At 46.3% G+C, this 14,628-nt stretch overlaps 1 protein-coding gene across 1 annotated transcript; it reads left to right on the forward strand.

The window, feature by feature from the left end:
• Positions 1 to 1,376: 1,376 nt before the first annotated feature.
• Positions 1,377 to 14,217, forward strand: Prdm14 (PR/SET domain 14). The gene is made up of 7 exons (XM_076923973.1): positions 1,377 to 2,043; positions 2,568 to 2,621; positions 2,717 to 2,874; positions 4,655 to 4,925; positions 8,245 to 8,447; positions 10,252 to 10,353; positions 14,014 to 14,217. The coding sequence occupies exons 1-7, from the start codon at positions 1,377 to 1,379 to the stop codon at positions 14,215 to 14,217; spliced, it is 1,659 nt and encodes a 552-aa protein (XP_076780088.1).
• The last annotated feature ends 411 nt before the right edge of the window (positions 14,218 to 14,628 follow it).

Below are 14,628 nucleotides of genomic sequence, written 5' to 3' on the forward strand. Positions count from 1 at the left end.
CCCTCTTCAAGTACCCTGAGGCTGGGTCTCCACACCTCTTAAAGCCCGAAAAGCCCTCTGGGGCTTTCGGAAGTCTAGGGTCCTGAGACCCAGCGGCTGCCACCCTGACCGTGGCGGAGGTAGGTCTTTGGCCCGCTGAAGGGACCTACCCCGAGGGCTACAGGCTTCCAGCGCGGCCGGGAACGGTGCTCTGTAATCGCTTTTAAACTTCGTTTTGCAGTTGTTTGGTTGTGTTTTTTGTTGTTATTGTTTTGTTTTTTCTTTGTTTTTGTTAGTTTTTTCTTTTTAAACTTTGTAATTGGATTTTGGCTTTCCACCTCCGGAGTCACACGTCCTGGGAGTTAGAGCCTGCGCTGTTCGGGGCTCGGGGAAATAAAATCAGAGAGGCCTCTTGGTGGCTGACCTCTCCTGCCTCTATGTTCTTTAACTTCTGAGACCCGGGTTGGTTTCCTTATTGGACACATTGATCTGAGATCCTAAGATTCCCGGACCCTATGGGTCTTCACGCCTCAGCCTTGGTGAACTTCTTGTGTAACCACTGAGAAAGAAGCATTTCGGGGCCAGAGCCGCTGAGGTAGGGACGGCGACCACCGAGGCATCTCTCTGCTGCCTGGCCTAGGACTTGTCATCACTGGGTCTCCAGAGGTGACCTAAGTTGAAGTGGCTAGAGTTGCCAAGAGACTGGAGATGTGGCGGGAAGGGACACTGGACGTGGGTCTCTAGAGGGACGACGCGTACCGCTCCCCTCGGTGCAATCGGCACCACTGGACCTGCTGGCGTCTCGCTAAAGTCCTAGGGGCGCCGAGTCAGCTCAGAACCCCTTCTGCACTGTCCCACCCAGAGCGCACACATCTAGCTCGGCTGCGGACTCAAGAGCGCCTGCTCAGGAGCCAGTGCGCGGTCGTGCCCTAGTAGCTCCGCTGAAGATCGCTCTTAGAGACCCAGGGGGCAGAGGGGCGTTTTGTTGGACTGATAATTAAAAGAGAGACGGAATTGAAACCCGTTTTGCAGGAGCCGGTTGAGGGTTTGAGGGGAGGGGTCAGTGTGGACAGCAGGTGTTGCAAACCTGCGATCCTTAGTCGAGATGATTTGGGGAGCAAAAGAGAAGGCGACCTGAGCCAGCACCTTCCAGTCGGGGGACACCGAGGCAGATTTTCGTTAGAGGTTTGAGACATTTGGCTTTTTATTTAATTTTGGTTTAATTTGGTGTTGGGATTTGTGCCATTTGTGTTATTTTTCCGAGGTAGAGTTGGCGGGATCGAATTGGGAAGTTTGTTCATTGTCTTCGGTGGGGTGGGGGAGAAGTAGTTAAGACCACCTAGGACTCCTCACTCAGCGACCTCGGTTTCCCACAGATCCGCAAAACTCAGCTTGCGATGGCCTTACTGCCTTCTGGAGAGACCCAGTCCCAGGACAAGGCGAACTACCTGCCCCAGAGTAGCCCTCAGAACCTGACTGCCTGCTACGCTTCCGTCCCAAGCTACGGCCACTTCAGGAACCTCGCCACCACCGAGGAGGAAGTCCGACCTTGGAAACTGGCAGCTGCAGTGTCTGAGTCCCAGGCTACGGCCCCTCTCAATGCTTTCCGGATGACCCCTCCCTTGTGGAACCCGGGTCTGGCTGTGCAGAGCGAGCCGCTCTACAATCTGCCCTGGTACAAGTTGTCACCATGGTACCCAATTCCTCAGTTTACTCCTGAGGTACCACGATTTCTAGACCGCACCGAGCATAGGAGCAGCGGTTCAAGCGACCAAAATTTGGTCCCTGTCGGCGGCCAGATCAACAGAGATCAGTGGTGGGGAGCTGAAAATTTACTTCTGCCATCCCCGGTAATTGCCTCCCTACTACCTGATGGAATTAAGGCTTCCCAGTCAATATCTGTCCCCCAAACCTTGACCCAAGAGGGAAAGCTGTCTTTTCGCGGCTTCAACTTCACAGAGGAGGATCTGCGCTTCGTTCTGTATGGAGCCATCGCTAGTCCGGATCATCCAGCCGGCCTCCAGCATGCAATTTCAGGCATCCTGGCTCCCACAGAGAGTTCTGGTAAGGGAATCTACATCCTGAGTCTGGGTTGGGTGGAACAAGTCTGGGCCACACAGTATTAAACGCGGATCTATGTTGGCGGAGAGTGTCCCTCTAAACATCCTGCTCCTGGCTTTCTTCTCGGGGTCCTCCTTGCCTAACTGTGTAATTCCTGAGCTTGCTTTTAGTGAGCTCTGAGGACTAAGAGCATAGCGGTTTCACTCGGTGGCTTTAGGGATGTGCAAAGTATCTACATGAAGGTCTCCAGAAATTCACACCTGGCAGTTCTTTACCTCAGAAAAGCAGTCTCTGATTCTCAAGTTTGCAAAATGGAGTTCATTACCCACCAAATTTTGCCCAAAGGGTGTTCTGAGTCTCAAATGAGCAACAGTGTACAAAAAGCTTGTGTCAGAGAGCGATAGCAACAGTATAGGATGGAGGGTACACTTCAGATCTAAAGCACTCTCCAGGAACTGAGTGATCCCTTCAGGAAGGCAACTCGTATTTATTCTTAATTAGAACAATTTAAGGCTGTCTCTTTCTAGGGTCTAATCATCTTCACAAAACTCTGGACAAAGACTCCCTTCAGCTTCCAGAAGGTAGGCTGCACTCCTTGCCTGGATTTATTTCCCAGAACAAATGCTGAATCACCGCCTGGGCTCACTCTTTCCTCTCCTGCCTCCGGTTTACCTAGGTCTCTGCCTCATGCAGACAGCCTTTGGCGATGCTCTTCACTTTGGCGTGTTCTGTAGCAACTTCATTGCCAAAGGAGTGAGATTTGGACCCTTTCGAGGTAAAGTGGTCAATGCCAGTGAAGTGAAGACACACCGGGACAATTCTCGGATGTGGGAAGTAAGTGTTTCTCGGGGAGGGGATCTGCTGCAATTGGGGAGAAAGATGATTGGCGTTCACTGGCAGGACCTCACTCCGCGTGAACTCCACTTTGTAGTGGGTGAAGTAACTTTGATCTGTACAGACTAGACATAGAAAGTACACTGAAAGAATTACCACAGTGTGTTTTATTTAGCGCTCTACCGTATTTAAAACCAAGTGTTTTAAATACGGTAGAGCGCTAAAAGCATGCTACAAGAAAGATACATTTTAAACTTTCATATTACTTTCTTGTAAAACTGACCACGGATTAACAGAACGAATAAAACCAAAGCTCTCCGAGTTAGTGACTGACTGAGATAGCAGCTTTTCACTGACAGGAACCATTTTTCAGAATGTACCAGATAACTTAAAATCTTCCAAATGCCCTAACCTTGAACTTCTAGGAATATAATTTAGGAAGATAGTCTGTAATTTTGGCAATGTGGAAGACCTGAATTAAACGGTAGTTTATACTAAACTACAGGAGACCCCGAAGCTGCTGCACTGGGAGGATTACACAGCAGCTCCATCCCAATGTCTCCAGACAGAAGAGAACTCCCCAGCACACTTTAAGAGCTGGGCTCAGATAAGACCTATTTATTTCCCTTATCCTTGCTTATAAAATTAACATACACTACTCATAGAAACTCAGGGGTCAAGAATGTGATAAAGGCATAAATTCTTTTGGGGGGGGGGGCGTTTTTTTTGAGACAGGGTTTCTCTGTATACCCTTGGCTGTCCTGGAACTCACTCTGTAGACCAGGGTGGCCTCGAACTCAGAAATTCACCTGCCTCTGCCTCCCAAGTGCTGGGATTAAAGGCGTGTGCCACCACTACTCTGCATAAATTTATTTTTAAAGTATGTTGTCACATAGTCTATAGAGGAACTAGAGAAAATACCTGGCATACCTGAAATGCTGGACTCAATTCCCATATGGTGGCACACATTGGCACTGCAGAGGTAGCAGCGGGTGGGTTAGAAGTTCAAGGTCATCCTCAACTATATTTTAAATTCAAGTCCCACCTGAGCTATATGAGACTTTGTCCAAAAAAAAAGTTTATATGCTATTTCTGGTATGAAAATCTGATTTATAAACATGTGTTCTATAGTAGAAATTTGGGTATAGATTTTAAATTTCATTTTATAGATCAGAAAAAAGGAAAACAAATAAAAATCAAGATCTCATGCCTATTTAGGTAGGATGGGGGGTGACAATGTACTTGATAGTCCCTGAACTCAGGAAGCTGAAGCAGAGGCACAAGTTTGAGACCAGCCATGGGTACATAAGCAAGATCCTATCCATGACAAAATAAACACATTATACTGGCTGGTTTTGTGTCAACTTGACATAAGCTGGAATTATTAAAGAGAAAGGAGCTTCAGTAGAGGAAATGCCTCCATGAGCTCCAGCTGGAAGGCATTTTCTCAATTAGTGATCAAGGGGGAGGGCCCCTTGTGGGTGGTGTCATCCCTGGGCTGGTAATCTCCAATTCCATAAGAAAGCAAGCTAAGCAAGCCAGGGGAAGCAAGCCAGTAAGTAACATCCCTCCAAGGCCTCTGCATCAGCTCCTGCTTCCTGCCCTGCTTGAGTTCCAGTCCTGACTTCCTTTGGTGATGAACAGCAGTGTGCAAAGTGTAAGCTGAATAAACCCTTTCCTTCGCAACTTGCTTCTTGGTCATGATGTTTGTGCAGGAATACAAACCCTGACTAAGACACACACACACACACAAACAAACTTCCTGTCTCATTTTATTTAGATTTTTGAAGACGGTCACCTGAGCCATTTTATTGACGGCAAAGGTTCTGGGAACTGGATGTCCTATGTCAACTGTGCTCGATTCCCCAAGGAGCAGAACCTGGCTGCCGTGCAGCACCAGGGGCAGATATTTTATGAGAGCTGTAAAGACATCCACCAGAACCAGGAGCTGCTTGTGTGGTATGGAAATAGCTATGAGAAGTTTCTGGACATTCCCATGAACCTCCAGGTCACTGAGCAAGAAGGCAAGCAGCTGTCTGAGCCCTCTGAGGGTGAGTGTCTGCCCTGCCCAGTGAGAATCTCCTAGAATACTAACAGGGCTCCCTAAAGGCTCCCAACTGAGATCCGGGAGACTCTGTAAGAGATGGATCATCACCATCTTTTCTGCAGCATCTTTTTCTAAGGTTATCCATCTTTCCCCCTATCTGTTCTTGGGAATAAAAGACAAAGAATGCATGCCAGCATACTGTGGGCAAGCCAGTGTGATTTGTCCCTGCTCAGGCTGGCTTTCTCAAATGGTGGGCTGCAGAAAATCAATTTAGTGACTGAAACCAGCATTAAAGAAAAAAAAAAAAGGAAATTAGAATAGAAAATATTGATGAGAATCACTTAAGAAACAACGCAGGACATCCAGTTAAAACTTCTTTTCCCTGGCTGAGGCGGCTTGTTTCCTATACAAGTACTCTACCCTTGAGCTCCAAACGCTTCCAGCCTCTAAATTAAGTGTGTTTGTACACACCTTTAATCCCCGCACTTGGGAGGGAGAGGCAGGCAGACCTCTTCCTTTGAAGCCAGTCTGGGCTAACAGAGTGTCAAATTACAGTGTAGTCAGTTACACGGTGAGACTGTGCCTCAAGCAAAACAAGACAAATATCTCATCACTTTCCAGCTCCTAAGATAAGGTTTAATTGTGGCAAATCTGAAAAATGCTAGGCTGTGCTTCAGCTTTCAACACTCGTCCCGGCTTTTCTTCTTTTTCTTTCTTCTTTTTCTTTTTCCTAAACAGACAGGCCTTGAACTCAGAACCTTCTGCCCCAGCTTCCTAAGTGCTCCTGACTGTTGAACTCTCTCTCTCTCTCTCTCTCTCTCTCTCTCTCTCTCTCTCTCTCTCTCTGTGTGTGTGTGTGTGTGTATGTGTACCTGGAGATCTTACAGAGAGGCTAGCTAGTTGTAATCACAAGTGGGGCTGAGGCTGCATCTTGCTCAGCTTCCAGGGGTTGCTGTTGGTCCCTGGATGATGACATCTGAGTGACTAGTTGGTGGAGAACAACCAACTCACCACAGGATTAGGTCTTCAGATGTGGTGGGGGGGGGAAAAAAAAGCGGTCCTGAGCCCTCAGACTGCTAAAATCTCCAGGCGGCGTGCATCTTTTTTATTTTTCCTTTCTTTCTTTCTGTCTTTTTTTCCTCTGTTCCCTGTCTCAAGCAGTCCAGAATGGATGGCTGAACTGGTCTTCCTACTTCCAACCCTCAACCAAGTTCTAGGGTTATGAACATGTAAAGCCATACCCAGTAACTGGCTGTTCTGAAACTCACTGTGTAGACAAGGTTGGACTCATGAGTTCGAGGCCTCTGCCCCCTGATGCTGAGATTTAAAGTATGTACCCATCACACTCAGCTTGAAATTTATTCCTAAATATTAACTGTCCAACTGGTTTTTATACACAAGCATTTGGAATCTACTGACCCAGTAGGTGAGGAAAAATATAAACTACGGTACATATAGAAAGGTATAGAGTGGGTCTGAGGGAAGAAGATCAGGGAGATTGTGGGGAGGGGGAAGGGAAGGAGGGAGGTAGGAAAGGAGGGAGGGAGGGAAGGAGGGACGGAAGGCCTCTGACTTCCCCAGCAGGGGCATGGAGCAGAAACAGGGCTGCAGAAGAAGACGTGAATCTCTGTGGTCTCAGGAGATCATCCTTAGCACCAAACCAAGAACGTCTGTCTTGGTCACTTCCAGAAAATGCTTCAAGTGGGAAATGAGATTCAGGGGGGAAAATATGCTTAGTGGATGCTTTCTCTGTGGGAAATTTATGGAGAAAAAGTCCAAAGTGTCTTGTGGCTCGTGCCTGTGATCCTAGCACAAACAGGAGGATTATTATAAGTGTGAGGTCAAGCTGGCTGCAGAGTGAGACCCTGTCTCAAAATAACAACAAGGTCACAAGGTCTGCCTGCTTCTGCCAGCCTGGGTGCTGATTTTTTGGTTTTTCGAGACAGGGTTTCTCTGTGTAACCCTGGCTGTCCTGGAACTCACTCTGTAGACCAGGCTGGCCTCAAACTCAGAAATCCGCCTGCCTCTGCCTCCCAAGTGCTGGGACTAAAGGCCTGTGCCACCACCGCCTGGCAATAAATAAATAAAATTATTTATTTTATCTATAAGTACACTGTTGCTGTCTTCTGACACACCAGAAGAGGGCATTGGATCCCATTACAGATGGTTGGTTGTGAGCCACCATGTGGTTGCTGGGAATTGAACTCAGGACCTCTGGAAGAGCAATCAATGCTCTCCAGCCCGGGTGCTGGATTGAAAGTATGTGCACTACACCCGGCCCACGATGCTATCTTGGACAAGATGTGAAAGGTAGCTTTTAAAGATTAATTTACTGGGAAGTCTTACGAGTGACTTCCTATGGCGACTGTTAATATGAGGGTCTAGCTTTGCTCCATTGCTGTCATGGGGATTAAATCGAATCCAGGGCCTGAAGCCTGCCAGGCAAGTTCTCTGACACTGATCCATCCACACCCCAGCCCAAGATCAATGTTTTTGGAGATAATTAGGTGCATGTGTTAATTTTGATACTTGTGAAGCTGAAGAAGAATAATTTTAAGTTCAAATCTACTCAGGGAGATCCTACATCCAACCAAAATCCAATTCCATCCTCAAAGGCATTTTGGCAGCGTTGGTGGGTGCCTCCATAGAAGGTGTAGGGTTGGAAAGTCATGCTCCTGGCTTATTGTAAGTGGGCTATCTGACTAGATCAGGTGTGCCTGGGGAGAAACAGAAGACAGCTGCATCACTAAAACTCGAGCATAGGTGTCAGACTTACCTTTCTGTGCTTGCCTTCTGACACTCAGTGACCTATCATTCCTGTGAGTCAGACTCAGTAATAATCAATGTTATAATCAATGCCTGTGAACTAATGAAGGCACGATGCATTCATTGTCTGAATGTGTATGTAGTCCAGGCTGACTTCAAACACCCTATGGAGCCAAAGATGACCTTATACTCCTGATTTTTCTGCCCAGGTTCACAGGTGTGTTTCACCACACCAGCTATGGTGTGTGTCTGTTTATGGCTTTTTTTTTTTTTTTTTTTTTTTTTTTTTTTTTTTTTGCTTTTTTGCTTTTTTGCTTTTTTGCTTTTTTGAGACAGGGTTTCTCTGTGTAGCCCTGGCTGTCCTGGAGCTCACTCTGTAGACCAGGCTGGCCTCAAACTCAGAAATCCGCCTGCCTCTGCCTCCCAAGCGCTGGGATTAAAGGCGTGCGCCACCACTGCCCGGCTGTTTATAGCTTTTTTGAATTCTGTTTGAGGCAGTGAAAAGGAGGGACAGAGGTTCACACACCCTCTGGCACTTACACCCCTGTGTTTGACAGAGTCTGCAGAAGGTTACAGATGTGAACGCTGTGGAAAGGTGTTTACCTACAAATACTACAGAGATAAGCACCTCAAGTACACGCCCTGTGTGGATAAGGGGGATAGGAAGTTTCCATGTTCTCTCTGCCAAAGATCCTTTGAAAAGCGTGACCGACTCCGGATCCACATTCTTCATGTCCATGAAAGGCACCGGCCCTACCTGGTGAGCAGTTGGTGGTTTGATGTCCTTCTTCCTCGTCTGTTTTCACACTCCCCTGTCCTGACCACGTGGAGAGGGGCTCATGGGACTGACTGGAGGATTCTATGCTTGCCATGCCACAGCAGTGTGGAAGAGGCACATGTGTGACCATGAGTATATGTCAAGATCTGTGCCCAGAAAAAAGGGGGACCAGAAGTAGGAGTGGGCTCCTGGCCTAGGAAAGGTGTTCAGCTTCAGGGTGAAGACTAGAACACAACAGAGAGTTGTACTGGAAGCTGAGAAGGGATCAGGCATATTGTTCCACACCCAGTCAGGCATTAGATAGTCGTGGGTGCAGAGGAAATATTGAAATGGTCCAAAGAATGGAAAACTATATCACAGCCCATGGTCTTTTGTTTTGTTTTGTTTGTTTGTTTGTTTTTTTGTTTTTTTGAGACAGGGTTTCTCTGTGTAGCTCTGGCTGTCCTAGAACTCACTCTGTAGATCAGGCTGGCCTTGAACTCAGAAATCCACCTGCCTCTGCCTCCCAAGAGCTGGGATTAAAGGCATGTGCCACCACTGCCCGGCACCCATGGTCTTTATAAGGATGGGAAACAACAGTGATGCCAGGGAGCTGTTCCTGCCAGACTTGGTCAAAAGGGCAAAGCAAAGTTTGTCCTTAAGAGACAAGATAGGGCTCCATGTTTTTGTGTCCTGAACATAAGAGGCATCTGTCCACCTAAGCTGCTCAAAGAATGCCTCACCCTGAATTTCCTGGTCTTTTTTTTTGTTGTTGTTGTTTTTGTTTTTTTTTTTTGTGTGTGTGTGTGTTTTTTTTTTTTTTTTTTTTTTTTTTTTTTTTTGACAGTCGTATCCAGAGAGTTCATGACTCTCTGGTTTTTTTTTTTGTTTTGTTTTGTTTTGGGGGTGGGGTGGGGGGTGGTTCGAGACAGGATTTCTCTATGTAGTCCTAGATGTCCTGGAACTCACTCTGTAGACCAGGCTGGCCTCAAACTCAGAAATCCACCTGCCTCTGCCTCCCAAGTGCTGGGATTAAAGGCATGTGCCACCACTGCCCGGCTTTATTTGTTTTTAAAGTCAATAGTTTACAAGGAGAAGACTGAAGAGAAACAGACATACGGAACTTTGGATATCTGGTTTGGTTTCACTTTGGGTGCAAGTGGTTGAACACAGTTTGAACATACACTGAACAAGTGCTGGACCACTGAGCAACAACCATGGACCAACATCAAATGATGCTGGGTACACACTCCATCCTGCCGGCTGTGGGAGCTCTGTAATCTCTTTGCTTAGGAAAGCCTGAGGCAGCTTCTAGGCGGGCTTGTGCTATGTAATCTCAGGCAAGCCTTGGCACACTCAGATAATGGCTTGTTGATCCACAGATGTACACGGAATAAAGAATTCTCAGGCTGTCAGTGTGGCTCTTGTGTTAAAATGCTTGCCCTGAAAGGCTGACGACATGAGTTTGTTTCCGGGAGTCAACAAATTCTAAAGTGTTTTTCTGATGATCTTCACATGTATGTCACGATCATACGCCTATGCACACACTCATAATAATGTTAGGAAAATCTTAGCCAGATGTGGACTTGGGAGCGAGAGGCAGGCATATCTCTAAGTTTGAGGCATGTATCCCTGGTCTCCACAGAGAGGTCCAAGACAGCCAGGGCTACATAGATCCTTTCTCTAAGCAAACAAGAAACAAATTATGGAGTTTTCAAAAACTTCTCTCACCCCCAGAAAAATATATGTTGAGAAAGAATTTGGGAGGGGGGAGATGAAATTTCAACTCTGTTTTGTTATCTCCTAGTGTTCAACATGTGGGAAAAGCTTCTCTCAGTCTTCCAGCCTGAACAAGCACATGCGAGTCCACTCTGGAGACAGGCCATACCAGTGTGTGTACTGTACAAAGGTAGGTGAGACCTCCTTTGGTGCCAGCCATCTGTAACTAGAAGCATGAAGCCCGACTTCATGCTTGGGAAACTAACTCACCTTGGGTAACTAGTTGATTACCCATCAGCCAATGCGCTTTTTCCGTTAATTCTAGATCAGCCAGGACTACAGCGTGAAACCGTGTTTCAAAATGAAAAACTTTTTTAAAAAGAGAATTTAAGCCAGGCAATGGTGGCGCACGCCTTTAATCCTAGCACTTGGGAGGCAGAGGCAAGTGGATCTCTGTGAGTTCAAGGCTAGCCTGGTCTACAGAGTGAGTTCCAGGACAGCCAGGACTACACAGAGAAACTTTGTCTTGAAAAACTTGAAAAACCATGAGAGAGAGAGAGAGAGAGAGAGAGAGAGAGAGAGAGAGAGAGAGAGAGAGAATGAATTTAAGAGCACAGTCTTAGCCGGCATTCAGCCCTGAGCTTTGATGCTAACCTGACTGTGTGACTTGAACAAGTCCATTAGGTTTTTTTAGTTTTCTCTTTGGTAAATGTGGGGAGATTGTAGTGGTTGGGTTTTGTCAGTCAGTCTGTATAAAACTTCGTCACTGTGTCTGCCAGTTGTAACCACTGAAAGCCTTAGTTAGTTCCTCCTGATGCTGCTGGTCATTCTAAGGGATATTTGCGAGGGTAGCATCTGATTCCCGCACTGTAGAGTATCCTTCAACAGAGCTAGAGAGGAATTAAGGCTTTGCTGAAAAGCACAATTCATTGATCATGTTTTAGGAATATTCTAAGGGATCTCTCGTTTTAATTAGGTGATGTGCAATGCTGTCCAGTTTGTAGCTATTTCCATATGTGGCTGTTTGAAAGCACAGAAGTAAAAAGACCCAGATACAGTGAAGCCTGGCTGCAATCTCACGTTGAGGTGGGAAGATTATGAGTTCAAGGCCAGCCTGGGCTATACAGCATGATCCCATCCAACCAAGGGGGTGAGGGGAATAGAAACTGTGTTTCCTGGTTTCACTAGCCAAACTTTATGTGCCCTGAAGCCACAAGGACAAGGTGGACAGCACAGCCACAGAGCATGCGTCGTCTAGGCTTATTTCTCTCCCTTGGCATCATCCTTGTGTCTTATAATAATGCCATAAAGGAAGAAAAGCAGATCTTAGACTTCCAAACTTCCCTGAGAAGAAAAAAAAAGGCATTCTGCCTAGCCAGGCACACGCCTGTAACCCCTAGCATGTAAGAGGTAGAGGTAAGAGGTTTGGGTATTCAAGGGTAGTCTCTGCTACCTCCAGTGTGTCTGAGGGCGGCCCAGGTTACCTTAAGTGGCCAGTGAGATGGCACAGTGGGTAAAAGTGCCTCGTGCCAAGTCAACAACCTGAGTTTGATTCCTGGCACCCATTTGGTAGAAAAAAGAGAAGCAAGGTTGTCTTTTATTAAACCTATTTCCCATAACAAATAATTTTTAAAACTAAAACTAATTCCTGCAGGTTGTCCTCTGACATGTATGTATACACTAGTGTGTGTACACACACACACACACACACACACACACACACACACACAAAGCTGTAAAAGCAAACAAACGTAAACCAAAACCATACCCATACACTAGGCATCTTGAGACCCTCAACTCAAAAACCAAACGTAACAGCAAAGAAACATCATGACCCCAATCTGAAAACAACCCTGATGTCCTTCAGTGGATGACAGGTGTGTCAGTCTAGGATGTGTCCATTTTCTGTTGCATATCACGCAGCAAGGAAAGAGGAATGAAACATACTTGATTGTCTGAGGGTTATGCTGAGTGAGAAAAAAAATGCGTGCTGAAAGGTCACATTCCCTCATGCATTTCAGGCCGAGATTTTGAGATGAAGGCATCTGTGGTTGTCTCAGCTGAAGAAAGTGGGAAAGGAAAGGACCTCTCTGGCTGTGAAGGGCAAAAGGAAGATTCTTGGGATGAAAATGCAGTCTTCTTTATTTATTGTTAATTTATTTAAATGTTATGGGTGTTTTGCCTGCATGCATGTCTGTGTACCACATGCATGCCTGGTGTCGGAGGAGGCCGGAAGTTGTCAGCTTCTCTGGAACCCAGGTTGCAGATGGATGTGAGTGCTGAGAATCAAGCCCAGGTCCTCAGGAAAAGCAACTAGCACGCTTAACCACCCACCACCAAGTGATTCTCTCGCTTGCCCTACACACACACACACACACACACACACACATGCACACACACACACACACATGCCACTCTCTGAGGCAAAGTCTCATATCGTACAGGTTGGGCTCAAATTCATATGCATCTGAAACAAGCCTTCAGCTTTTCATCTGCCTTTCTCTAGTAGGAGTGCTAGGGTGACAGGTGACTGCCACCACACTGGCATCTATCGGTGTCAACATGTTTCTTATGAATTGAAAGATGTAAGCAACGAGGTCCCTGGACAAACATGTACCACAAGAAAAAATTTCTGCCGTATTTTACAACTCACTGTAAAAATCTACGATTAAATTTTAAATGAAAAAAAGAAGAAGAAGAGGAAGAAGAAGAAGCCAGGTGTGGTGGTACACACATGTGATCTCAGCACAAAGGAGGCAACCACAGAAGGAAGGGGAGCCCAAAGCCAGTCTTAGCAACAGAGAGCAACTTTATCTCACTCGCCACCAACAACCAGAGCAAAAAGACTGAGCCAGAACAAAAGGAAGGAAACCAATTAGAAACTGACATGTGCAAAGATACTAAGTAACATTAGGCTCTTCCTCAGCGGGCCACTTGTCTTAGCTTACACACACAATTGCCTGTTTAGAGGGTGGCATAGTGACTCATCCCTGCAATCCCAGCACTAGAGAGCGGGGGTTGCCTGTGAGTTCTGGCCAGCCAGCCCTACGTATTATGCCCGTATGAGTCTCCCAAAAAAGAATTGCTTGTTTCCATGTTGCTTTCAGATCACACTTTAGATTCTTTTGGGTCACACTGTCTAAGGTTAACTATATGCTTGTGTGTGTGTGTGTGTGTGTGTGTGTGTGTGTGTGTGTGTGTGTGATGCTAGAGATCAACCCCAGGGACTCAACATTGCAAGGCAAGGCAAGTACCTTATCACTGATTAAAAGTGTGTGTGTGTGTATGTGTGTGTGTGTGTATATAATTTAGTGTTGTGTATATATGGAGGAGGAGAGGAGGCAGAAGGAGAGGTACCATGATACATGTGTGTGTGTCGTTTTTGTTTGTGTTTTTTTTTGTTTTGTTTTTTGTTTGACTGATTGATTGATTTTAGGTTTTTCGAGACAGGGTTTCTCTGTGTAACCCTGGCTGTCCTGGAGCTCACTCTGTAGACCAGGCTGGCCTGGAACTCAGAAATCCGCCTGCCTCTGCCTCCCAAGTGCTGGTATTAAAGGCGTGCACCACCACTGCCCGGCTGTTTTGTTTTCTGAGACAGGATTTTTTTTCATGTAGCACTGACTGTCTTAGAAGTCATTCTGGAAACCAGGCTGGCCTTGAACTCACAGAGATCCACTTGTCTCTGCCTTCCAAGTGTGGGGCTTAAAGGTGTGTACCACAGATGTCTAGCAAAATTAGAGTTTCTCGATGAAAACAATAAAAGCTGATGTGTCTATTACCGTGAAAATTAACCCCTTGCTGAGTTGTATAGCCTGTGAAAGTTGCTTTTTCTGCTTTCTGCCCTCTGCAGAAGTTCACTGCCTCCAGCATACTCCGAACACACATTAGACAGCACTCTGGAGAGAAGCCCTTCAAGTGCAAGCATTGTGGTAAAGCTTTTGCATCCCACGCTGCCCATGACAGCCATGTCCGGCGCTCACACAAGGAGGATGGCCGTAGCTCCTTCAATGTTTGTGGGAAAGGAGGCTTTCTATGTCCACATGAAGCTTCATAAAACCTGCTAGCTCTTTGAGAGCAAAGCCAGTTGAAAACCAAGAACTCTGACTGTAATTTCTGGTTTGCCTGTGTCACACGTGGTCGAAGTGTTCAGCGAGAATCTGAAGAATGGAGTAGTTGATCTGAAACGCCAAAACTTAGGGAATCCTTTCAGAGCAGGACTGGGTGTAAAGTCCTGGATCCTGTAATAAGAGAAGAAAGACCCCTCCTCTCCTATTCTCTCCTGTCCATCCTTGAACACCAGTTATACCGCATCTGTAGCCAGTAGCCTCTGCTTTCTTCAGAGCAATAACTTTGTTTAAAGCTTTAATTTTATGTGCATGAGTGTTTTGCCTGTGTGTGTATGTGCTGCATGCCTAGTGCATGTGAAGGCCAGAGGAAGACATCAGATCCTCTGGAACTGTGTTCA

This window comes from Arvicanthis niloticus, chromosome 25 (genome assembly GCF_011762505.2).
Source record: "Arvicanthis niloticus isolate mArvNil1 chromosome 25, mArvNil1.pat.X, whole genome shotgun sequence".
In the NCBI taxonomy this organism is placed as follows: Eukaryota; Metazoa; Chordata; class Mammalia; order Rodentia; family Muridae; genus Arvicanthis; species Arvicanthis niloticus.